Source organism: Nannospalax galili, unplaced genomic scaffold (assembly GCF_000622305.1).
Source record: "Nannospalax galili isolate Female #2095 unplaced genomic scaffold, S.galili_v1.0 scaffold433, whole genome shotgun sequence".
NCBI classification, from domain to species: Eukaryota; Metazoa; Chordata; class Mammalia; order Rodentia; family Spalacidae; genus Nannospalax; species Nannospalax galili.
This window is the reverse complement of record NW_008338715.1, coordinates 1,850,166-1,869,538: the sequence shown is the minus strand read 5'-3', so window position 1 is coordinate 1,869,538 and position 19,373 is coordinate 1,850,166. Positions and strand designations below refer to the sequence as shown.

The window sequence follows — 19,373 nt, the reverse complement described above, 5'->3', positions numbered from 1 at the left end:
TGATCAAATGAAGTTTTACTCAGCAGGAATGATGAAATTTGCAGGTAAATGGCTGGAACTAGACACTGTTATACTAAGTAAAGTAACACAGACACAGAAAACAAAACAAAACAAAACCAACAACAAAAAAATGACATATCTTCTCCCTCATATGTGGATCCTAGCACCAAATACTTATAAGTGAGAATGTACACAGACATAACTACAGGGTCCAGGATAATGAAAAGGAACCAGGGAGGTAAGGGAAAAGAAGAATCTGAAAGAGAACAGCAGAAAACAGGTGTTAACAAGGGAGATAGGTATAAAAATGAGGTTATTTTAAGGGGAGTGTGGAGGGAAGGTTATACAAGGAACCTAGGGGATAAAAGGAAAGAAGGCACTCAAGAGAGGTGGGACCATAGAAGAAGGGTATTATTAATGAAGAAATGGGAAAAACAGGCCACCTTAAATGGGGAAACCATGGTAGAAGGGTTAGACAATGTGAGAAATAAATAATGCCTAGCTAGTTTTAGAAAACCAGAGGGAACCATATTAGGCCAACAACCTACTGACAAATTATACATACAACCTGATCAAAGAAAATAATATATGTCTAGGCAAGGTTTATCTGAGAGTGTTTGGTGTTTGCCAAAGCCATATCAACTTGCCACATGGTAATTAAAAGTACCAGAACAGTGGAAGTAACCTTCTTGGATGTTTAACAGCCATACTATGAAGTTTATACTAATTTGGACAGAGAGGCATAAAGGGTAGTTTTTCTCCTTTCCCTCCTAGGTCAACAAAGTTCCAGGGGTCTATGAGCATCTCTCAAAATGTCCTTTAACTGTGGTGAGTCACCTCTCCTCTTGATCAAGGAAGCCATGGAGACCCCACCAGATGTACCTGAACCAGTGTCTAGTCTACAAAGAGCAGGGTCAACAAAGAGGAAACATTTCCTCCATGCTTCCAAGGAAAGCCAGGCATTGTTGAGTAGGACCATTGACTTATCTTTACATAGATGGAACTGGTAAAAGAAAGGAGAAAGGGACTCCTCCCAAGCCCATGTTACCTCTGAGGAACAGATCCTCAAATAACCTTAAGAGTGAAAATAACTTGGTTTATCTGGGCCAACTGTAGGTCCTTAAACATTCAAAAGAAAAGTATAACCAAAGATTAATGGGGTCAATATAATTTTAAGGCTCCATACGTAAAGCAAATGGCTACATAACAAGAAACAATGTCAAACAGGAGATACCATCCTTTGAGTTATTGCCTAGGGTGACCCAAAAGACTCCCAGACAGTAACCCAGCATAGAACTGGGAAAACGAACAGTAGAGCCCGATCTTATCTAAGGAAATACTGACAGCTGACTGCTATTGAATGAGGAACACCTGATCTTCCTAAAACAAGGCTCTCCAGATAGGCTGACCAGGCTCAGCAGATGGACAAGCACTGGGGAATGGCTAGGGGTGCCTACAACACAGTGGACAGTAAAGGGATGACAGAGTATATGGGCTCCAGTGTGTGGGTGGGCAGAAGATGCTTTGGGACAGTGCCAATTGGGAAGTGGGTATATGGATGAATAAGATTGTGTGGGACGTTCTGTATGATATACATACACAAAAAAATCAACAAATTAAAAAAAATGGCATATTTTATGAGGAAGTATAAAAATGTATTTTGTGTTAAATAGTAGAGGTTATAAACATTACCAGTGAAATCTACCTGGTGATTTTATATCCACACTCAGTTACTAAGGATCCAAGTGTAACCGACTGTGACTAGTAATAATTAGATATATAGAGGTTTTAGACAGATGTACAAATATATAAGTGTTAGTAGCATTAAAATGAAATGGTGGTCTTCTTTAAAGGGTAAAATCTCATTCAATTTTATGTCTTACAGGGTTTACACTGAGTTTAATATTGTATAAGTGTATTAATTCAACTTTGAACATAAAAATTTAGAGCCACTTTTGAAAGAGATGTATCCTTGCTCTGGAATGTGTCACTGAAAATGTTAAAGCAGTAATGAAATGTTTCTTCTACTCATGTTGTTATTAAATAAAAAAATAAAAAATAATAATCAAAGGTAAAAAAGACATTTAGGGGCATAAATCAAACCTGACACTATAGGTCTTAATGTATGTATACATTAGATATAGGTTTAGATATAGATACAGATATAGGTTAGATATAGATTACAGGCTATTTGGTGAGAGTAAAGAGGCAGTTCAGATCTGGGAGGGGATCTAAGTATGATAAAAATATTGAAAAAAATAGAAAAATAAAAAATACATATTAGTTAAATGAATCTGAATTTTTTAATGTTTCTTAAATAATATATCATGATATAAGTAGGAAAATAAAATATAATACTGTTTTTAAAGGTCTTCGCATATTAAGGTGTATCAATGAAGCTTAATATGAATGCCCCACACTGGGAAGGAATGCTCATAATAGGAGGAAGATATGCCTATATTGAATCACCACACTTAATGTCCCAAGTATTTCTATTGGTATTTGAGTTATTAAAATTGTTCTAATAAAATTGTCATTATAAATCATTATTTCTAATAATTGCACTTTCATTGTTTGACAATTAAAATAAATGTTTTGTAAATGTAATAAATATAAATATAAATGATAGTATTTTTCACTGAATTGAGCTATTAAGTTTAAGCAATATAATTTGTAGTTATTGTAAAAATAATTTCTAGGTGAAATAAATTTGATGAATCTAAATAACGAAAATGAAACTAAAAAAAGTTATTGATTTTCTGGGTGTTTTGGTGCACGCCTTTAATACCAGCACTCAGGAGGCAGAGGCAAGCAGATTTCTATGGGTTCCAGGCCAGTTTGCTCTACACAGTGTGTTTAGGCCATCTGGGGTCACAGGGAAACCCTGTGTCAAAAAGACTGAAAAAAAATAGAAAACATTATCTTTATAAGAAATTCATGCAATGTAATTTTATCACATTCAGGCCCCCCTCTCCTCCTCCACCTCCATTTATTCACTCCCAATCCAACTTTCATATCTATGTTCTCTATTATTATTTGTTTTATTTTTTTAGGTTCCACCCCCAGTATGAAAATTAAAAGGTTGAATGTTAAAGCATCAGTTAGAGAGTCAAATGCGAGAATCACCATATTTAAAAATGGCAAAGTATTGAAGCATTAAAAAGTTATATTTAAAAATATGTCTTACATGTATTCATCTATAATATAAAACTTACAAATTTTCAGCACTTTGAAAATAATATAACTTTAAAAACAAATAAAACTTACATGCTTTGTGAAATTTTCGTTTAACATCATGAATAGTAGATGTTTGTGAGACCTGAAAGAAGAAAATAGAATTATAAGAAAAACATGACAATATCTGGTTTCATAAATGTTGAAGAAAACATGCAAACCTGTGTAACATAATGTAAAATTGATGTTTTTGTTCTGCTTAACTTTTAAATTCTTCTTTTGTGAATTTAGAACACTCTAATCATTAATACTACAACTTTTGAAAACATGCATTTGTGTATTGCAATAGTTATATGATGTAAGCTCAAATTAATTTTTAATCTCTAAAATACATTTCTTTTAAAATTTTCTTCATTCAAAATATTTTATTTCCATCTCCAACAATCATGAGAATATCAATTAAAAACATGACTTTATAAAATAAAATAAAAGGACTATGCAGAGTGAGGTTCTTGAGGCTGTGTAACTGATGAACAAAGCTGACAGGATATGAAATTTGTACTATGCCATTATGTCATGGGATAAAAGTCACTTATAGAATTTCCCACTATTTATATTGTCAGAGCTCCCAAGTAAACCCACTGATGGTTCACGAAAATATGTGCAAAATAGATCATTTGGATTCTTTAAAATACAGTGGTTTGACCAAATTTTTAGCTCCAATATATTGAAATTAACTCAAAGGCAATAATGTTTGATATTCATTTTCTCTCAGATAAACAAAATTTTAAGGTAGCAGTTCTACACAAATGCATAAAATCATCATAGAATTATTAGACTATCTGTTAATACCAAACTTTGACCTGAAATGCCTTTTGTCCCTCATCTCTTAAAAATAATTATTAGTAATCCATCCAAAACTGAAACTCATTTTTAAAACTGATCACTTATTAAAATTCATTTATTTTCTCTTAATATATAAATGGAAGATTGGTTAGATATACAATGAACATATATGGACATGGATATTACTTTTGCTTCATCACTTTCTATGTATGGTTATTTTTAAAAAGTAAAATGAAAAACATTATTAAATGCATGAAAAAATATTACATATAATAATTCCCAAGAATGTTGACTATTATATCACATGAGAAAACTCTTATCTGGTCTGACATACTAGTGTTCTATATGATTCTTGTATCTCACTAGGTTTGGAAAATTTTCTAATATTTTATTAAAAGTATTTTCTGCACATTTGACATGGGTTTCTTTTTCTTCTTCTATGCCTATAATCCATAAGTTGTTCTTTTATAGAGTGGCCCAAAAGTCTCTCATATTCTGTTTGGATTTGACAGTTTCTTTGACTGAACGATCCGTACCCCCACCTAAGGAAATTGTGTAAAAGGATGGATGCTGGGAGGGGGAGAGTCTGTCTCCTCCAAGCATGGGACTCTTGGTAGGTTAACCAGGCTCCAGTGAATGCACCCACACTGAAAGACCTTTGGAGGCAAAAATTAGACTCTATAGACCTTAATATATACATATACATGGTAACATATAGTAAAATGGGTGGGGAGTAATGATGGAAGTTCTGCTAGGGAAGAGATGTAAGTATCATCAAATTATATTGCATGAAAATAACAAAAAGTCAATTAAGAAATATTTTATAAAGTAGCTGGAAAAAAGTTGTCAAGGATGTTCTTACTGTTTTGTAATATATAGTTTATTATATGCTAAGGGAACAAAAAATGTATCTTACCTATCTTCTCTGCTTAATAAGACTATGGTCAATATTTTAGTACAGTGTCAATATTTTATATTATTTTTGAACATATAGATATTTATAAGAAATCTCTAATTTTAACAACCTAAAATTTAAATATTAATATTTAATAGTAAACACCATTTATTTTATCCTATAAATAAATGATTAAGCATTCCATCATTAGGAAACTTATAAATATTTGAAACATGTTTTATTTAAATGAACATCTTAGTACATATTTAAATAAACCAATTACAGAGAATTATATATTTATACACTTGCACATATTTCATTTTAATGTTGATTATTAAGCTTTGTAAATGGAATAATACTTTAAGTATGGATTTTCTTAACAGTGTTCATCACAATATCAGTTGTTCACTTAGCATGTTTGTGTTTTTCTTCTTCAGACAGGGTTATCTAATATCCATAAGGTATTCTATTGACTCAAAAGTATTTTTGGGCTGGAGAACTGACTCAGTGGATAAGTGTTCTTGCCTCCAAGTCTGACAACCTGAGTTCCATTCAGGAGCATTCATGTTAGAAGAGTACTAGCTCTGACAAACTGTCCTCTAGCTGCCATACCTGCACATTGGCACATGTGTGCACACACAGAGGAATAAATGTGTAAAATAAATAAATAAAAAATAAATAAGTGTAAAAGCTTTATAAAAGTATTTGTAAATCTCACCTTTAAGATACCATACTATATTGAAAGATAAACATTAAGTTTATAATCAATGATTTCTCAATTAGAATTTTACTTGTGTTCTGCTAGATAGTTCTCTATGGGGACCCATTATCTGGTTTATTTATGTAGTTGTACATATTTTATGTAACTTCTGTTTGTGTTTCAATAAATGAAGTATTTTCTATACACAGTAAAATTTTAACTAACTTTTGTGGAAGTCACAAATAAAACTATGAGAACAAACATTGAAAAGCAATAAATTCATAGCATGTATAGGCTTCTCCTAAAGTACACTAGTTAAAATGGCAAATTTTAGACCTAATATATGAAATTCATTCTCAAATTTTAAGTAAGATTATATTTTCCTGAAATAAATACACAAAATAAATAGGCCTTTATTAACATTTTTGTTTACATTGTTTAGCTTTTTCCCCAGAATTTCCATGCATGAGAACAGTATTGACAGCATTCCATGGCTCAGGCCCCCAACGCTGAGTCTTCTCATGACATCCCACTCTTCTAAATTCATGACATCTTCTGTAATTATTACTGTTATACACACACACACACACACACACACACCTATGCTCATATGTGTGTATACAGCCAACTTAATCAATTCAGTGTTGTTCCTATGTACATGTAGTTAGAGATGACCACTCAGGATTGGGCAGTCTATTAAGGGACTAATCCCTGAAGAATGTTCCACTTTCAACAGCCATTGATTACTTACATTTCTTAATCTAGGAGTTAATATGAAATATGCCTTTCACCAGCTTTCAGTTCTTCTACTAATGTTCAACTTTTATCTACTGCAAACATAGCTTCTTTTAGGTGGAAAGAATTCTTTAGTTCCTTTGATAAGTGATTGATTAACAAATAATGCTGTTATGTTTAGTTTTACATACACATGTCAACTGAACTCTAAAGTGGCTGCATCCCTTCATGGTTCCACCTATATTAATGAGGTTCCTGTGTTTCAAATCCTCCTTGTGTTTTAAATTGTCATACAGAGTAGTGATTCTTTGTTTCAATTCACATTTCTCTGATGGAATGTGTGGATTGTTTTGCCATGTTTACCAGCTACATGCTTATCTCCTTGGCTGAAGCATTTCTTAAGGTATTTGGCATATTTATGAAGCTGTTTCTCTTCATTATTTTTTAAGAGGTCTTGGTACATTTTGAGATGACAGTTTTTTTTTTCCAGGTATTTTGTGAAAACTTTCCCACTGTTTTGCTTTTTCTCTTCACCTCTTCATCAGTGTATTTATGCAGAGTTGGGTGAAGTCCATGGGGTGACTGTCGCCCTGGTTATTGTCATCCTGGTGAGTAGCATCCTGGTGAGTATTGTGTCATCCTCCTTAGTGTCATCCTCATTTGTGTCATTAGTGGCATCATGCTGTCATCCTGGTTAGTGTCATCTGGGGTCTTGTCTTCCTGGTACTGTTGTCCTGGTTAGTATCATCCATGGTAGTGTCCTCTTCGTGACTATCATCCTGGCTTGTGTCATCATGGTTAGTGTTGTTCTGGTGAATGTCATCCAAGTTAATATCATCCTAGTTAGTGTCTTGGTGACTATCATCCTGACTGGTGTTTTCATGATTAGTGTCATCTTGGTGAGTGTCATTCTGGTGATTGTCATCCTGGCTAGTGTCATCTTGGTTAAAGTCATCCAGCTTCCTTTCATATTTGTTAGTGTTCTCCTTGGGTAAGTATTATACTTGGCATTTTGCCTTCTTTTGGACAATGGGATGCGAGCTCCATTAAACAATGGGTGATAAGAGCATTGCATAATTTCATAGAACCTCTACCTGGGAGCTAGTGATATCTATTACAATGCCAGTTCTTGTCTCAGGCACTTGTTCATGCACTTTTCTATTACAGATCTCAGATCTCATGAGTCTTTCTGGCTTAGACACTAGTTAGCTAAGAATTTCCCAACAAAGCAAGTAGGTTAGTAGACTGAATAAAGAGTCGGTGTTCTTAAATAGCTAAGTGGATGAACTGGAGCACATTACTTTGAAATAAATGTATTTCTTGCAAAGAACATGTCATTCCACTCACACATTTACAATTCATCATGCATTTCTTGTGCACTTTGCCATGTTTCTCAAGGGGACTTAGTATTTCACTTTACCTACTTGAACTTGGTCATAATCATTTGACTTTTTTGTCCTGTAAAATGTGAGATGTAATCACATAATTCTTGAACAAGAAACATTAAAAGCCAGCCTGGAGTTCTTCAAATCGCTGTTCACTGTTCTTAAAAAACTACCATGATATTGACAATAACTATTTAATCAATTTCTTTCCAAATTAAACAACTCTGAGTAAAGCCAAAATTCATCCATACTGAGCATTTTGTATGAGGTTGTTTAAAGGCTGCTGATATTAGACTCTATTATTTGGTGTAATTAGTATAAGGTGAAAGGTATGAATATATATATTATATTTTCAATATATTAGATGTGATAATAAAACTATATTAATTTTATTGATAGAAGGCAATGCATATTCTAAAAATGTGATAGATTCAGACTTTAAATTAATTTGAAAACTAATTTCAAAAGGTTACATCAAATTTCACTGTGATAGTCATACAATTCTACAGAGTTCAATATTTGTCTTATAGTTTTCAAACGTTTTTATTAATTATTTTATGTGTGTGTGTGTGTGTGTGTGTGTGTGTGTGTGTGTTTGAGTGTATTGCCTGCATGGATGTGAGTGCACCGTGTCATGTGATGCTGCGGAAGTCAGAAGAGGGCTTTGGATTCCCCTGGAACTAGAGTTAAAGATGGTTTGTAGCTCATGTGAGTGCTGGGTCCTTTGCAAGACCACTCAGTGATCTTAACCACTGAGCCATTTCTCCAGCCCTTACAGTTTTTAAATATGGGAAAATATGAATTTCAAACAAAAATAACTGGAAAAGAAAATTAACTTTAAAGGTTCATATTGTTAATGGATTATTTGACATCACATCACAAAGACAGAGGCTAGAACTATTTCTTCATTATTGGTTAAATGCACTTAGAATGACAGCACCATCTTCAAATTGCTGAAGAGCCTTTTAGTACTTCCCAAATTCCACTGCGTGCATTTCATGTTCACAAACCTTGAAAAATTAAATCAATTCAAAATACCTTTTGTCTCAAAAATGTGAACATTTTATCATGCAATGATATCTGAATTTTTGAGAACTGCTTGACAAACTCTTCACATTACGTTCGATATATTTACCCTTTGTAAAAATAACCAATTATTTACTTGTAAAAGCTGATCTTACCTAGTTCCATGACTTCAGAAACTGTACATCTCTAGAGTCTAAAATGCATGCCTTTGGCACCAATTTGTCCTCATAGCTGCAGATGTGCTTCTACAATGGGAGGTTTAAAATGTGCACTTAGGTGTCCCATAAGGAACTCAAAATTTAACAAGCAGAACTAAATATTATGTGATTTAAGTTAAGAGTTATGTCTACTTTGTGAATGACACCATTGCTCACATGAGTTCAAATTAGAGTCTTTACATTATTTATGGCAATTTACAACATCTGCATAAAACATTTCATTTCAAAATTATATTGATTCTAATTCATATATTTAGAGTCAGCAATATTTAGCATTTTTTATATTTAATAATATAGTCTTGGAATTCTAGCATGTACTTGACATTAACTAAACCATTGCTTAAAATATTAATTTCCAGTGGATAGATTTAGTATCTGACATAATTACTTTATTGAATTTTCCGCCTTTAATTCCAGCACTTAGGCTTGGGAGGCATAGGCAGGTGGATCTCTGTGAGTTCAAGGCCAGTCTGGTCTACATAGTGTGTTCCAAATCAGCTGGGGCTACAGGGAGACCCTTTCTCAAAAAACCAAAAAATAAATAAATAAAAAAGTTATCTTAAAAATCTGTTGTAGAGTTTTGAATGAAAGACTTGTAGCACTTATATACATACAAAAATTGAAGAAATATTTGACGATGATGAAGGAAATCACTTCTTTGTTTATTATTGTTTTTCTCTAAAAATATGCTAACACAGAGGGTTTTAACAGGGATGATAGACTATATGGCTACAGTGCAGGGAGGGGGGCACTATGGGATAGTACAGGTGGGGATTAAGGTATAAAGATGACTAAGATTGATTGAGATGTTCCTTATGAAATACAAAAAATTCAATTTAAAAATGTTCTATTAAAAAAAGAGACTCTAGAGAGGCTGACTGGATTCCAGTGGATGAACTTGCATTGAAGGACATTTGGGTACAAATGCTTTACCAGAAAGGACTTAGCGTATGTGGCACAATGCATGATATCTAGTGGGGAGGGGCTATGGGGGTGAGCAGACGGGGGAAAGGATCTAAATTTAAAATAAGCTGACAAAAATTTCAGGACATATTGTCATTAAATTTAAATGTAATTTGAGATTTTTAAGAAACTGACTGATTTTAAACAACTTTATTTTCCACAAACATGTACATGTATAGACCTCAGATTGACTGTCAAGTATAATCTACATTTTCCTTATTTCACGATCTGGTCTAACAGATATGTTTCTTAAAATTACCTATTTTGAAGGCAGTGGTTCACAATGGTACAATATTATTTTAGTCCCTTAAAGCTTCCATGCAGTGGTGATTTCAATTCTATAGTACCCAGAATAAAATAAGTTACATTAGAGAGGATGGCCAGTGGAATTCCAACATATTCTCGTGTGACGTGCATTTAAATATCTTAATTCTGTGATGGTGTGTGTGTGTGTGTGTGTGTGTGTGTGTGTGTGTGTGTGTTTATTTTGTACATGAAATGTCCCTTGCAAGCTCATGTATTTCAGCTGGTGACACTGTTCAGTAAGAGTGTGGAACCTTTAGATAGGAAAAATATGGCTACACTAAGTGGCACACGGTGGGAGGCACTTGAGGGTTTTACGTCCTGGCTCTCGTTCCTGTTCACTCTCTGCTTCCCAATGATAGATGAAGTGTTATCAAAAGCCTCTCTCAACTGATATTATGCTTTCTCTGTCATGATGTTTTATATCTCCTTTAATTATAGATCAAAATAAGTCCTTACTCCTTAAGTTTCCTTTTTTTTTCAGGCATTTTGTCATATCATCAAGCAAAATAAACAATAGAATGTATCTGTGCACATGTAGAATGGCATAAGAGGTCCATGTTATCTGTCCTTCTCAATTGCTTCCACATTGTTTCTTCAGACAGGATCTCTCACTGTACCCAGGTATCACCACTTGGCTAGACTGCATTTTCTGCAAGCTCCAGACATCCTGTCATATTCACCTACAGTTTTTGTCTTTTTACACAGGTTATCCAAACTCAGTTACCCATGCTTGTGTGTCAAGCACTTTATTCACTTAACCATCTCCCCAGACACATCTTAAGAATTCCAATAGTTGCAGAGAACAACCCTCTGGCTAAAACATTTTTAGTCCAATATGGTTTGTATTTCCAAGTTGCACATTCCATATACTCATAGGACTGTATGTAATTCCGTCTGAACTGGGCATTGATATCAAAATCCAAACACTTGAATGATAGCACAATGCTCCTTTCCAGGTACTTGGTGAAGGCAATGAGAAACAGAATTAAGACAAAAAGAAGATGGAAAAATGAGTTTCTAAGGCATTTAACTTTTTTAAATCATGAGAAGAGAAACCTTCCGTATTTATGAATTACATGCTTAAAAACATAGAACTTTCTAGAGAGGAAACTAACTATGAAAATGATATATACCAATTGAAAGTCTGTTTATAAGAGAAACTGAATTACATTAACATCCTCATAATGACATACAGATGGAAAAAGAAAAGGGATTTTCAATCAGTTTATTAAAAATAACTGTCTTTGGAAAAACTATAGTTTTCATGATTTAGTATTTTGTTCTTAATAATTGATATTGCTTCAGTTCATTGTTCACATGAGAGGCAATGGCATTTTAAACAAGCAAAAATTCATGACAAAGCTTTATTATTTTGAAGGATATTTATAGATGAATATTCCAAATTGTATCATGCTCTAAAATATTCAATTGTTTTTATTACCAGGAATTTTTAAAAGATCATAAAGTAGGTACTATTCTTGTATTTTTCAGAGCATTAAGAATTTGCTGCAAGGGTTACTTTTCTTCCTTTATAGCTACATATTAGACACAGATATAATGTTACTTATGCTGTTTCATTTCATGATGAAATTTAAATTAGATGGACTGAGTTTGTGCTGGGAAGCTTCCAGAGGTGATTTGACTAGAGCTCTACTATCACACTTGTACTTATTTTCTTTATACAAGTGTTTCTAGAAATAGATCTGCTCTCTTGCCTCATTTGTTCTTTTTCCATAAGAGAATCAATGTTTTTCTTCTTTAGCTGATACTGTTCAAGTTAGTCTCTTAGAAACAGACACGAAACTATGGCCATATGCAAAACAAGCAGGTGATTTGATCTTAAAGCAGCCAGAAATAGAAGAAGCATATATGTTTACTTTTGAAATGACTCACCAGGATAATTCCATCATTTGGGTAAAGGTAGTAACAAAGCTTGTAAACAAATCTGTAAAGGAATATTACAAAGCATTTGGAATCCTTTTCACTCCTGTCTTTCAAATTCTAATACGGGCAATTACTTCAGTTGTTTAATTGATTTTTCACTAGGCAAAGAATATAGCTAAGAAAAGAACATACTTCAATATTTATATATGCATACATGCATACATTTGTAATACTATTTTGGGAAATTCAAATTCATTTAGAGTTGGAGGATAAAATATGATTTATAACTCAATTTTCTTTCCTGCAAAACTATGCCATTTATTCTTGACCAGGATATTTGTTTCTAGAGCAAACTGAGAAAAATTATCATTTTTGTCTTTTATTTGAAATACATAATTTTTATAGAAAATATAATTTTATTTCTTCTTTACCATATGTAGTAACTCTAAAATCATCAGTGCAAGAAATAATTAAAATATGTTCCTTGCTTCAGGATATCAGACAACTTAACTTTTGATCCCTATGATGTTTAAGTAGTACCTAAAATAATAACACAACATTTCTCATTGCCATGGAACAAGCTTTTAAAAACTTTATTCCAAGATGCTGGGTTGGGTCAAAATACATAAATGCAACCCACCATATAAACAGACACAAGGACAGTAACTATATATTGATCTCACAAGATGCAGAAAAGGCCTTTGACAAAATGGAACAAGCATTCATGACAAAAAGTCATGGAAAATCTAGGCATTACAGGGGACACATCTCAGAATATTAAGGCAATATACAACAAGCCAAAAGCCAACATCATACTAAATGGAGAAAAACTAAAAGCTTTCCCTTTAAAACTAGGAATGAGAAAAGGAATGTCAACTGTCTCCATTCCTTTTGAATATAGTACTTGAAGTCTTAGCTAGCACAAGAAGACAAGTGAAGGAAATAAAGGGGGTGCAAATTGGAAAGGAAGAAGTCAAAGTGTCCTTATTTGTAGATGATATGATTATGTGCATAAAAGACCCTAAAGACTCCTCTTGAAAAATCCTAAAGCAGATAAATAGATTTATCAAAGTAACAGTACATAATATTAACACACAAAAATAGCCTTCCTATTATTTAACATAACAACAAACATGCTGAGAAAGAAAACAGGGAAATGATCCTATTCATGAAAACCTGAAAAACTGTAAAATATCTTGGAATAAATCTATCCAATGAAGTTAAGAACTTGTATAAAACAAAAACTAAAACTTTAGGACATTGAATAAAGAAATTGAAGAAGATGCCAGAGGAAGGAAAGACCTCTTCTGCATGTGATTTGGTAGAATTAATATAGTAAAAAAAAGCTATATCTCCAAAGCAGTACATAAATTCAAAGCAATACACATTAAAATACCAATAAAATTCTTCACAGAAGTCAAAAAAATCTCTAACTTCATACAGAAAAACACACACACAATCACAGGATAGCCAAAATAATCCTGAACAATAAAAAATTTGCTGGGCACAGTAAAATCCCTCACCTCAAATGTAATAAAAACAGCATGGTGTTAGCATAAAACCAATTACATAAATTGCATTATTCAGTTAAGTTGAACTGAGGGCCCAGCTTTAAATCCATACATTTATAGTCACCGTTCTTTGACAAAAAATGAAAGTAGATACCTTTCTCTCATCATGCACAAAACTCAACTCTAAATGAAACAAGGACTTCAAGATAAGACCTAATACTCTGAATCTGGTAGAGGAGAAACTAGGAAGCACACTGGAAAGGACTAGAGAATATATAGGAAAGGACTTTCTGAACAAGACTACAATAGCTCAGACATTAACCCCAACAATTGATGGACAAAACTTTATGAAAGCTAAAAGGCTTCTATATAAGAAAGGACATGATCATTCATTGAAGAGGAAACCTACAGAATGGGAAAAGGCTTTTCCAACTATACTTCTGAGAGAGGGTTATTATCTAGAATATATAAAGAATTAAAATATCTAAACAGCAAAAAAATCTGATTAAAAACCAGTGCAAAGAGGTGAACAGGAAGTTCTCAAAAAATGAAATAGAAATTGGCTAGAAATATATTAAAAATATTCAACACCTTCATAAATCAGGGAAATGTAAATTAAAACTGCTTTGAGGTTTCCTCTGATGCCACAGAGAATGGCAAATATCTTAGAATCAAATAAAGACAAATGTGTTGAAGGTATGCAGAAAGATGAACACATATCCACTTCAGGTGGGAGTCATAACTAGTGCAAACACTATGTAAATCAGTGCAGAGATTTCTTAAAAAGCTAGAAAGTGATCTGCTATATGATCCGGCAATGGTATGGTTTGGCATATACCAAAAAGACCCTATATACTACTGAAGTAATACTCACTCATCCATTGTCATTGCTGCCCTCTTTATTATACCCAAGAATTGGAAACAAACTAGATATTCATCAACTGATGAATGGATAATGAAGGTGTGGTACATACATGCAATGAGATAATATTATGTTCTTTAACAATGAAAGTATGAGAGAGAGTATTATTAAGGGAGAAAGGGGGGAAATGGGGGCCCCTTAATTGGGGAAACCATGATGGAGGGGTTAGACAATGCAAGAGATAAATAATGCCTAGCTAGTTTTAAACACCAGAGGGGACCATATCAGTCCAAGAACCTACTGACAAATTATATATACCAAATCAAGAAATATATGTCTAGGTAAGGTTTATCTGAGAACAACTGGTCTTTGCCCAAGATTTATCCACATTGCACACAGTAATAAAAGTACCAGTCTGGTGGAGCTAACCTTCTTGAATGTTTAACAGACATACTTTGAGGCTTATACTAATTTGGTCAGAGGGACATAAAGGACAGTTTTTGCTCCTTGCCTTCCCTAGGTGGACTAGTTCCAGGGGACTATGAGCATCACCTAAAATGTCCTGTAATTGTGGTGGGTCACCTGTCCTCTTGATCAAGGAGGCCAAGGAGACCCCATGAGATGGATATGAACCAGTGTCCAGTCTACAAAGAGGAGGGCCAACACAGAGGAAACATTTCCTCCATGCTTCCAAGCAAAGCAACCCATGGTCAAGCAGGACCTGTGACTTATCTTCACAGAGGCAGAACTGGTAAAAGAAAGGAGCCAGGGGCTCTTCCCAAGCCCATGTGACCCCTGAGGAACAGATCCTCAAATGGCTTTAAGTGTAAAAATAAGTTGGTTTCTCTGGGCCAACGGTATGGCCTTAAACACCCAAAAGGAAAGTATAACGAAAGACTAAAGGAGCCAATATATATTTTAAGAGTCCATATGTATAGCTAAAGGCTACATAACAAGCAACAATGCCAGAAAGGAGATACTTTCTTTTGAGTTGTTGGCCAGGGTAGCCCAAGGGACTCCCAGATAGTAACCCAGCAAAGAACTGGGAAAATAAACAGCAGACCCGAATCTTATCTAAAGGAATATTGACAACTGATTGCTGTTAGATGAGGAAGAGCTGACATTCCTAAAACAAAGATCTCTAGATAGGCTGACTAGATTCACCAGATAGAGAAGTGTGGGGAACGGTTGAGGTGCCGACAACACAGCAGACAGTAGCAGGGATATCAGAGTACAAGGACTCTAGTGGGCGGAGGGAGGCTATGGGAGGGTGCCATCTGAGAAGTTGGTGTTTAGTTGAATAATTTGGTATGGGATGTTCTTTGTGCTATGCACACAAAGAAAAAAAAATCAGCAAATTTTAAAAAATCTATTATATTTGAGGAGGAAGCATAAAAGTTTAAGTCATGTCAATTAGTAGAGGTGATGAACATTACCATTGAAATCTACCAAATGATTTTATAAACATAGACAGGCACCAAGGATCTGACTGCAAATGATTATGACTAGTAATAATTAGATACATACAGATTAGAGATGCATGCGCCAACATCTCAGTGTTAGCAGCAAAAACAATGAGTGTTTCTGTAAAAAAACAGTATATTTTAGAATGAAATGGAGATCTTTTCTGAGGGCTAAAAACTCATTCAATTTTATTTCTTACAGGACTTATACTGAGTTCAATATTATATAACTGAATTGATTCAACAACAAAACTCGAAATTTTAGAGCCACTTTTGAAGGAGCTGTGTCTTTGCTCTGGAAATTGTTATTGGGTATGTTAAAACTGTAATGATATGCTTCTTCTAAAAATATTATTTAAAAAATGAAGGAAACAGCATATCTTGAGATGGAGATCTTTAAAGGGTAAAAACTCATCCAATTTTATATCTTACATGGTTTATACTGAGTTCAATATTGTATAACTGTACTAATTCAACTGTGAACCCAAAAATTTACAGCCACTTTGGAAAGAGATGTATCCTTACTCTGGAGTGTGCTACTGAATGTATTAAAGCTGTAATGAAATGCTTCTTCTAATCATGTGGTTATTAAATTTTTTAAAAATTAAAAAAAATAATTCTTCAAATCATAAAAAGTAGTAGATGTGAAAAACTTTACCATTGAAATCTACCTGATGACTTTATATCCATGCTCAGATGCCAAGGATCACAAAAAGTAACTGATTGTGATTTATAATAATGAACTAAAAACAGCTGAGAAAGTATAATCTTTTGGGAAGAGTTGCTGTGAAATGATATTTTCTTCCTTTATTCAGTATATATTGCATTTTTGTATATTTCATCTTAATTATATTTAGAGCTTCTCCCCTATCTTCATCATCCATAGACTACCCATTGAAGTTCATGCAGTCTGTCTTATTTTGGAAGGTCTATCAAGACAAGTTTGTGTACCAGATGTCCCAGAGTATGAGTTCACCAACTGGCACAAGTTCTGCCTGATTAGCACCATGCCCTTAAAGACCAACTCTCCTTCACCCAGTAGTGACTAGTTGCCAATAGTCCTTGGCTAGGGTTGGGACCTCCTGCCTGTTTCCCCAGTTCTATGCTGTGCTTTTGTCTGAATGAGTTTGCACGGGTCTTGTGAATGCTGTCATCATTGCAATAAGTTCATATGAACAAGTTTCCAGAAGTTTGGAAGACTGTTTCCTTGCGATCATGCACCTCCCCTGGTTTTACAATCTTTCTGCCCTCTCTTCCAAAATGCCCCAAATGGTCCCTGAAACTTGACGAGTGAGGTTTAATATAGGAGTACTCTTCAGGGACAAGAACTCTGTAGTCTCTTATTCTCTACACTTTGGCAAGTTGTGATCTTCTGTTGTTTATCATCCTTTGTTTCATAAGGACGCTTCACTGCTGAGAGATGAAAGATGTATTGGGATTCCATAAGCCTTACATGTAGAGGATGCGTTGTAGATGTGTCACTTAGGGCTGGGCATTACATTTTACTCTCTGAGTGTTACCCTTTGTGGAACTCTGTAATAGTCTCCATCTGTTGCAGTAGCTAAGAAATGGAAACAACCTAAATATCCTCAAACTAATGCATGGATAATGAAAATGTGGTACATTTACAAAATAGAGTTCCATGCAGCAATAAAGAAAGAAGAAATCATGAAATTTGCAGGTAACTAGATGGAACTAGAAAGTGTTATACTAAGTGAAGAAACACAGACTCAGAAAAATAAGTAATGTATGTTCTCTCTCATTTGTGAATCTTAGCACCAAATCTTGTTTGTGAGTATATAGCCTGATATAACCATAGGAGCTAGGAAAATGGAAAGAAACCAAGGGCGTTAAGGGAAAGAAGGAGTCAGGGAGACAGTGATAGTGAAAGACAGATGTTACCAAGGGAGAAATGAGTAAAAAAGGAATACTTTAACTGGAGAGGAAGGATAGATGATTGTATAAAGGGAGAGGGAGAGAGGGAAAGAGGGAGTGAGGGAGAGAGAGAGGGAGTGAGGGAGAGAGAGAGAGAGAGGGAGAGAGGATAAATAATGCCTAGGTGGTATGAAAAACCAGAGGGCAATGCCTGAAAACTACATATACTATACATATACTATATTTGTATATCAGTGCATGTTATATAGCTGCCAGCTATATAACAAGAAACACAATGACAGAAAGGAGAAATATCCCATTGAGTTATTCAGGGTATTCCAAGAAACTCTAAAAATAACACAGGCTATTTCCATAACCCTTGATAATTTAGTTAAGACCCTATTTCTGAAGACAGGACATATTTTGAATACAGGGCTTTGAGCAATGAAGCTGGAACTGACCTGGAAACCTGCCTCCTCTTTGGAGACTACCTCTCATAATTTTGTGTCTCATAATTTTGTATTAAAGTATTTATCTCACTTTTTTTGTTTTATTTAGATTAATATAGCATGAAAAAGCAGCATTGTGAATCAATAACACTGCTAACAATGATAGGATATCTCTGAATGCTTAGTGAGTCCACTACAGTTCCAAGACCTTAACTTTTGTTAAATGAATTAGTTAATACACGATCTCTGTTTTCTAAACTTACAGTTATGTTTTTTTAATACATGCAAAAGCCTAATTTGCAGTACTTGAGTAATTTATTAAAGTCACACAGGTAAAAAGATGTAGAGTAGAAATTCACTTGCAAAAGCTTTTGTTCTAAGGCTTGTTTATAAACACTACAGTTTACTATATAGTATGGGAGAATAAAATGAGAGTGCATCATGGGACATTTATTGATCACTTACTGTTCAATCAACAGAAATTTAATATCTATAAATATGCATACTATTCCAAAATAAACTACATTTTTAAGTTCATTAACATGAGTCATTTAAAAGATGAAAATAATCTTATACTTAGGCAGTTGATTTAACATCAATTAAAAACTCCTTAAAAAGTAAGTATGTGAGGTAACTTCTATTCAAATTCTTAAGCTATGATATTTAAGTACCACTAATGTAAGTTATATTAATATTTATGCCAAATATAGACGTAAAAAGAAATTTTTACATTATGCCAAACATGGTAATTAAAAGTAAAAGCAAGTTAATTTATGTTTGTATATATACGTTTGAATATTTATTTATAAAATTATTTAAGTGCACCTATGAGTTACACATAGGCATGCAGGGCAACCGAAGGTCAGAAGAGGGCAATAGATTCCCTGGAGCTGGTGTTACAAGCAGTTCTCAACTGCCCCACTTGGGTGCTCATTACCTCTGAGTATATTCCCTGAACTTCTGAACCATCTCTCTTTTGCCTGTATATTGTGTAATTACAAAAATTTCCATCTTCACTTTTCCCACTGAAATGAAGCATATGTTTTAGACATTAGTAACAGAATTGTGACTGTTCTCAAGA

At 33.9% G+C, this 19,373-nt stretch overlaps 1 protein-coding gene across 1 annotated transcript in view; it reads right to left on the bottom strand.

The window, feature by feature from the left end:
• Positions 1-19,373, bottom strand: part of Tecrl (trans-2,3-enoyl-CoA reductase like) — a 118,710-nt gene that overhangs the window by 86,727 nt on the left and 12,610 nt on the right. The window contains exon 2 of the mRNA XM_008833262.2: positions 3,268-3,319. Coding sequence (XP_008831484.1) covers positions 3,268-3,319 — 52 coding nt within the window. The remainder of the gene's footprint in view (positions 1-3,267; positions 3,320-19,373) is intronic.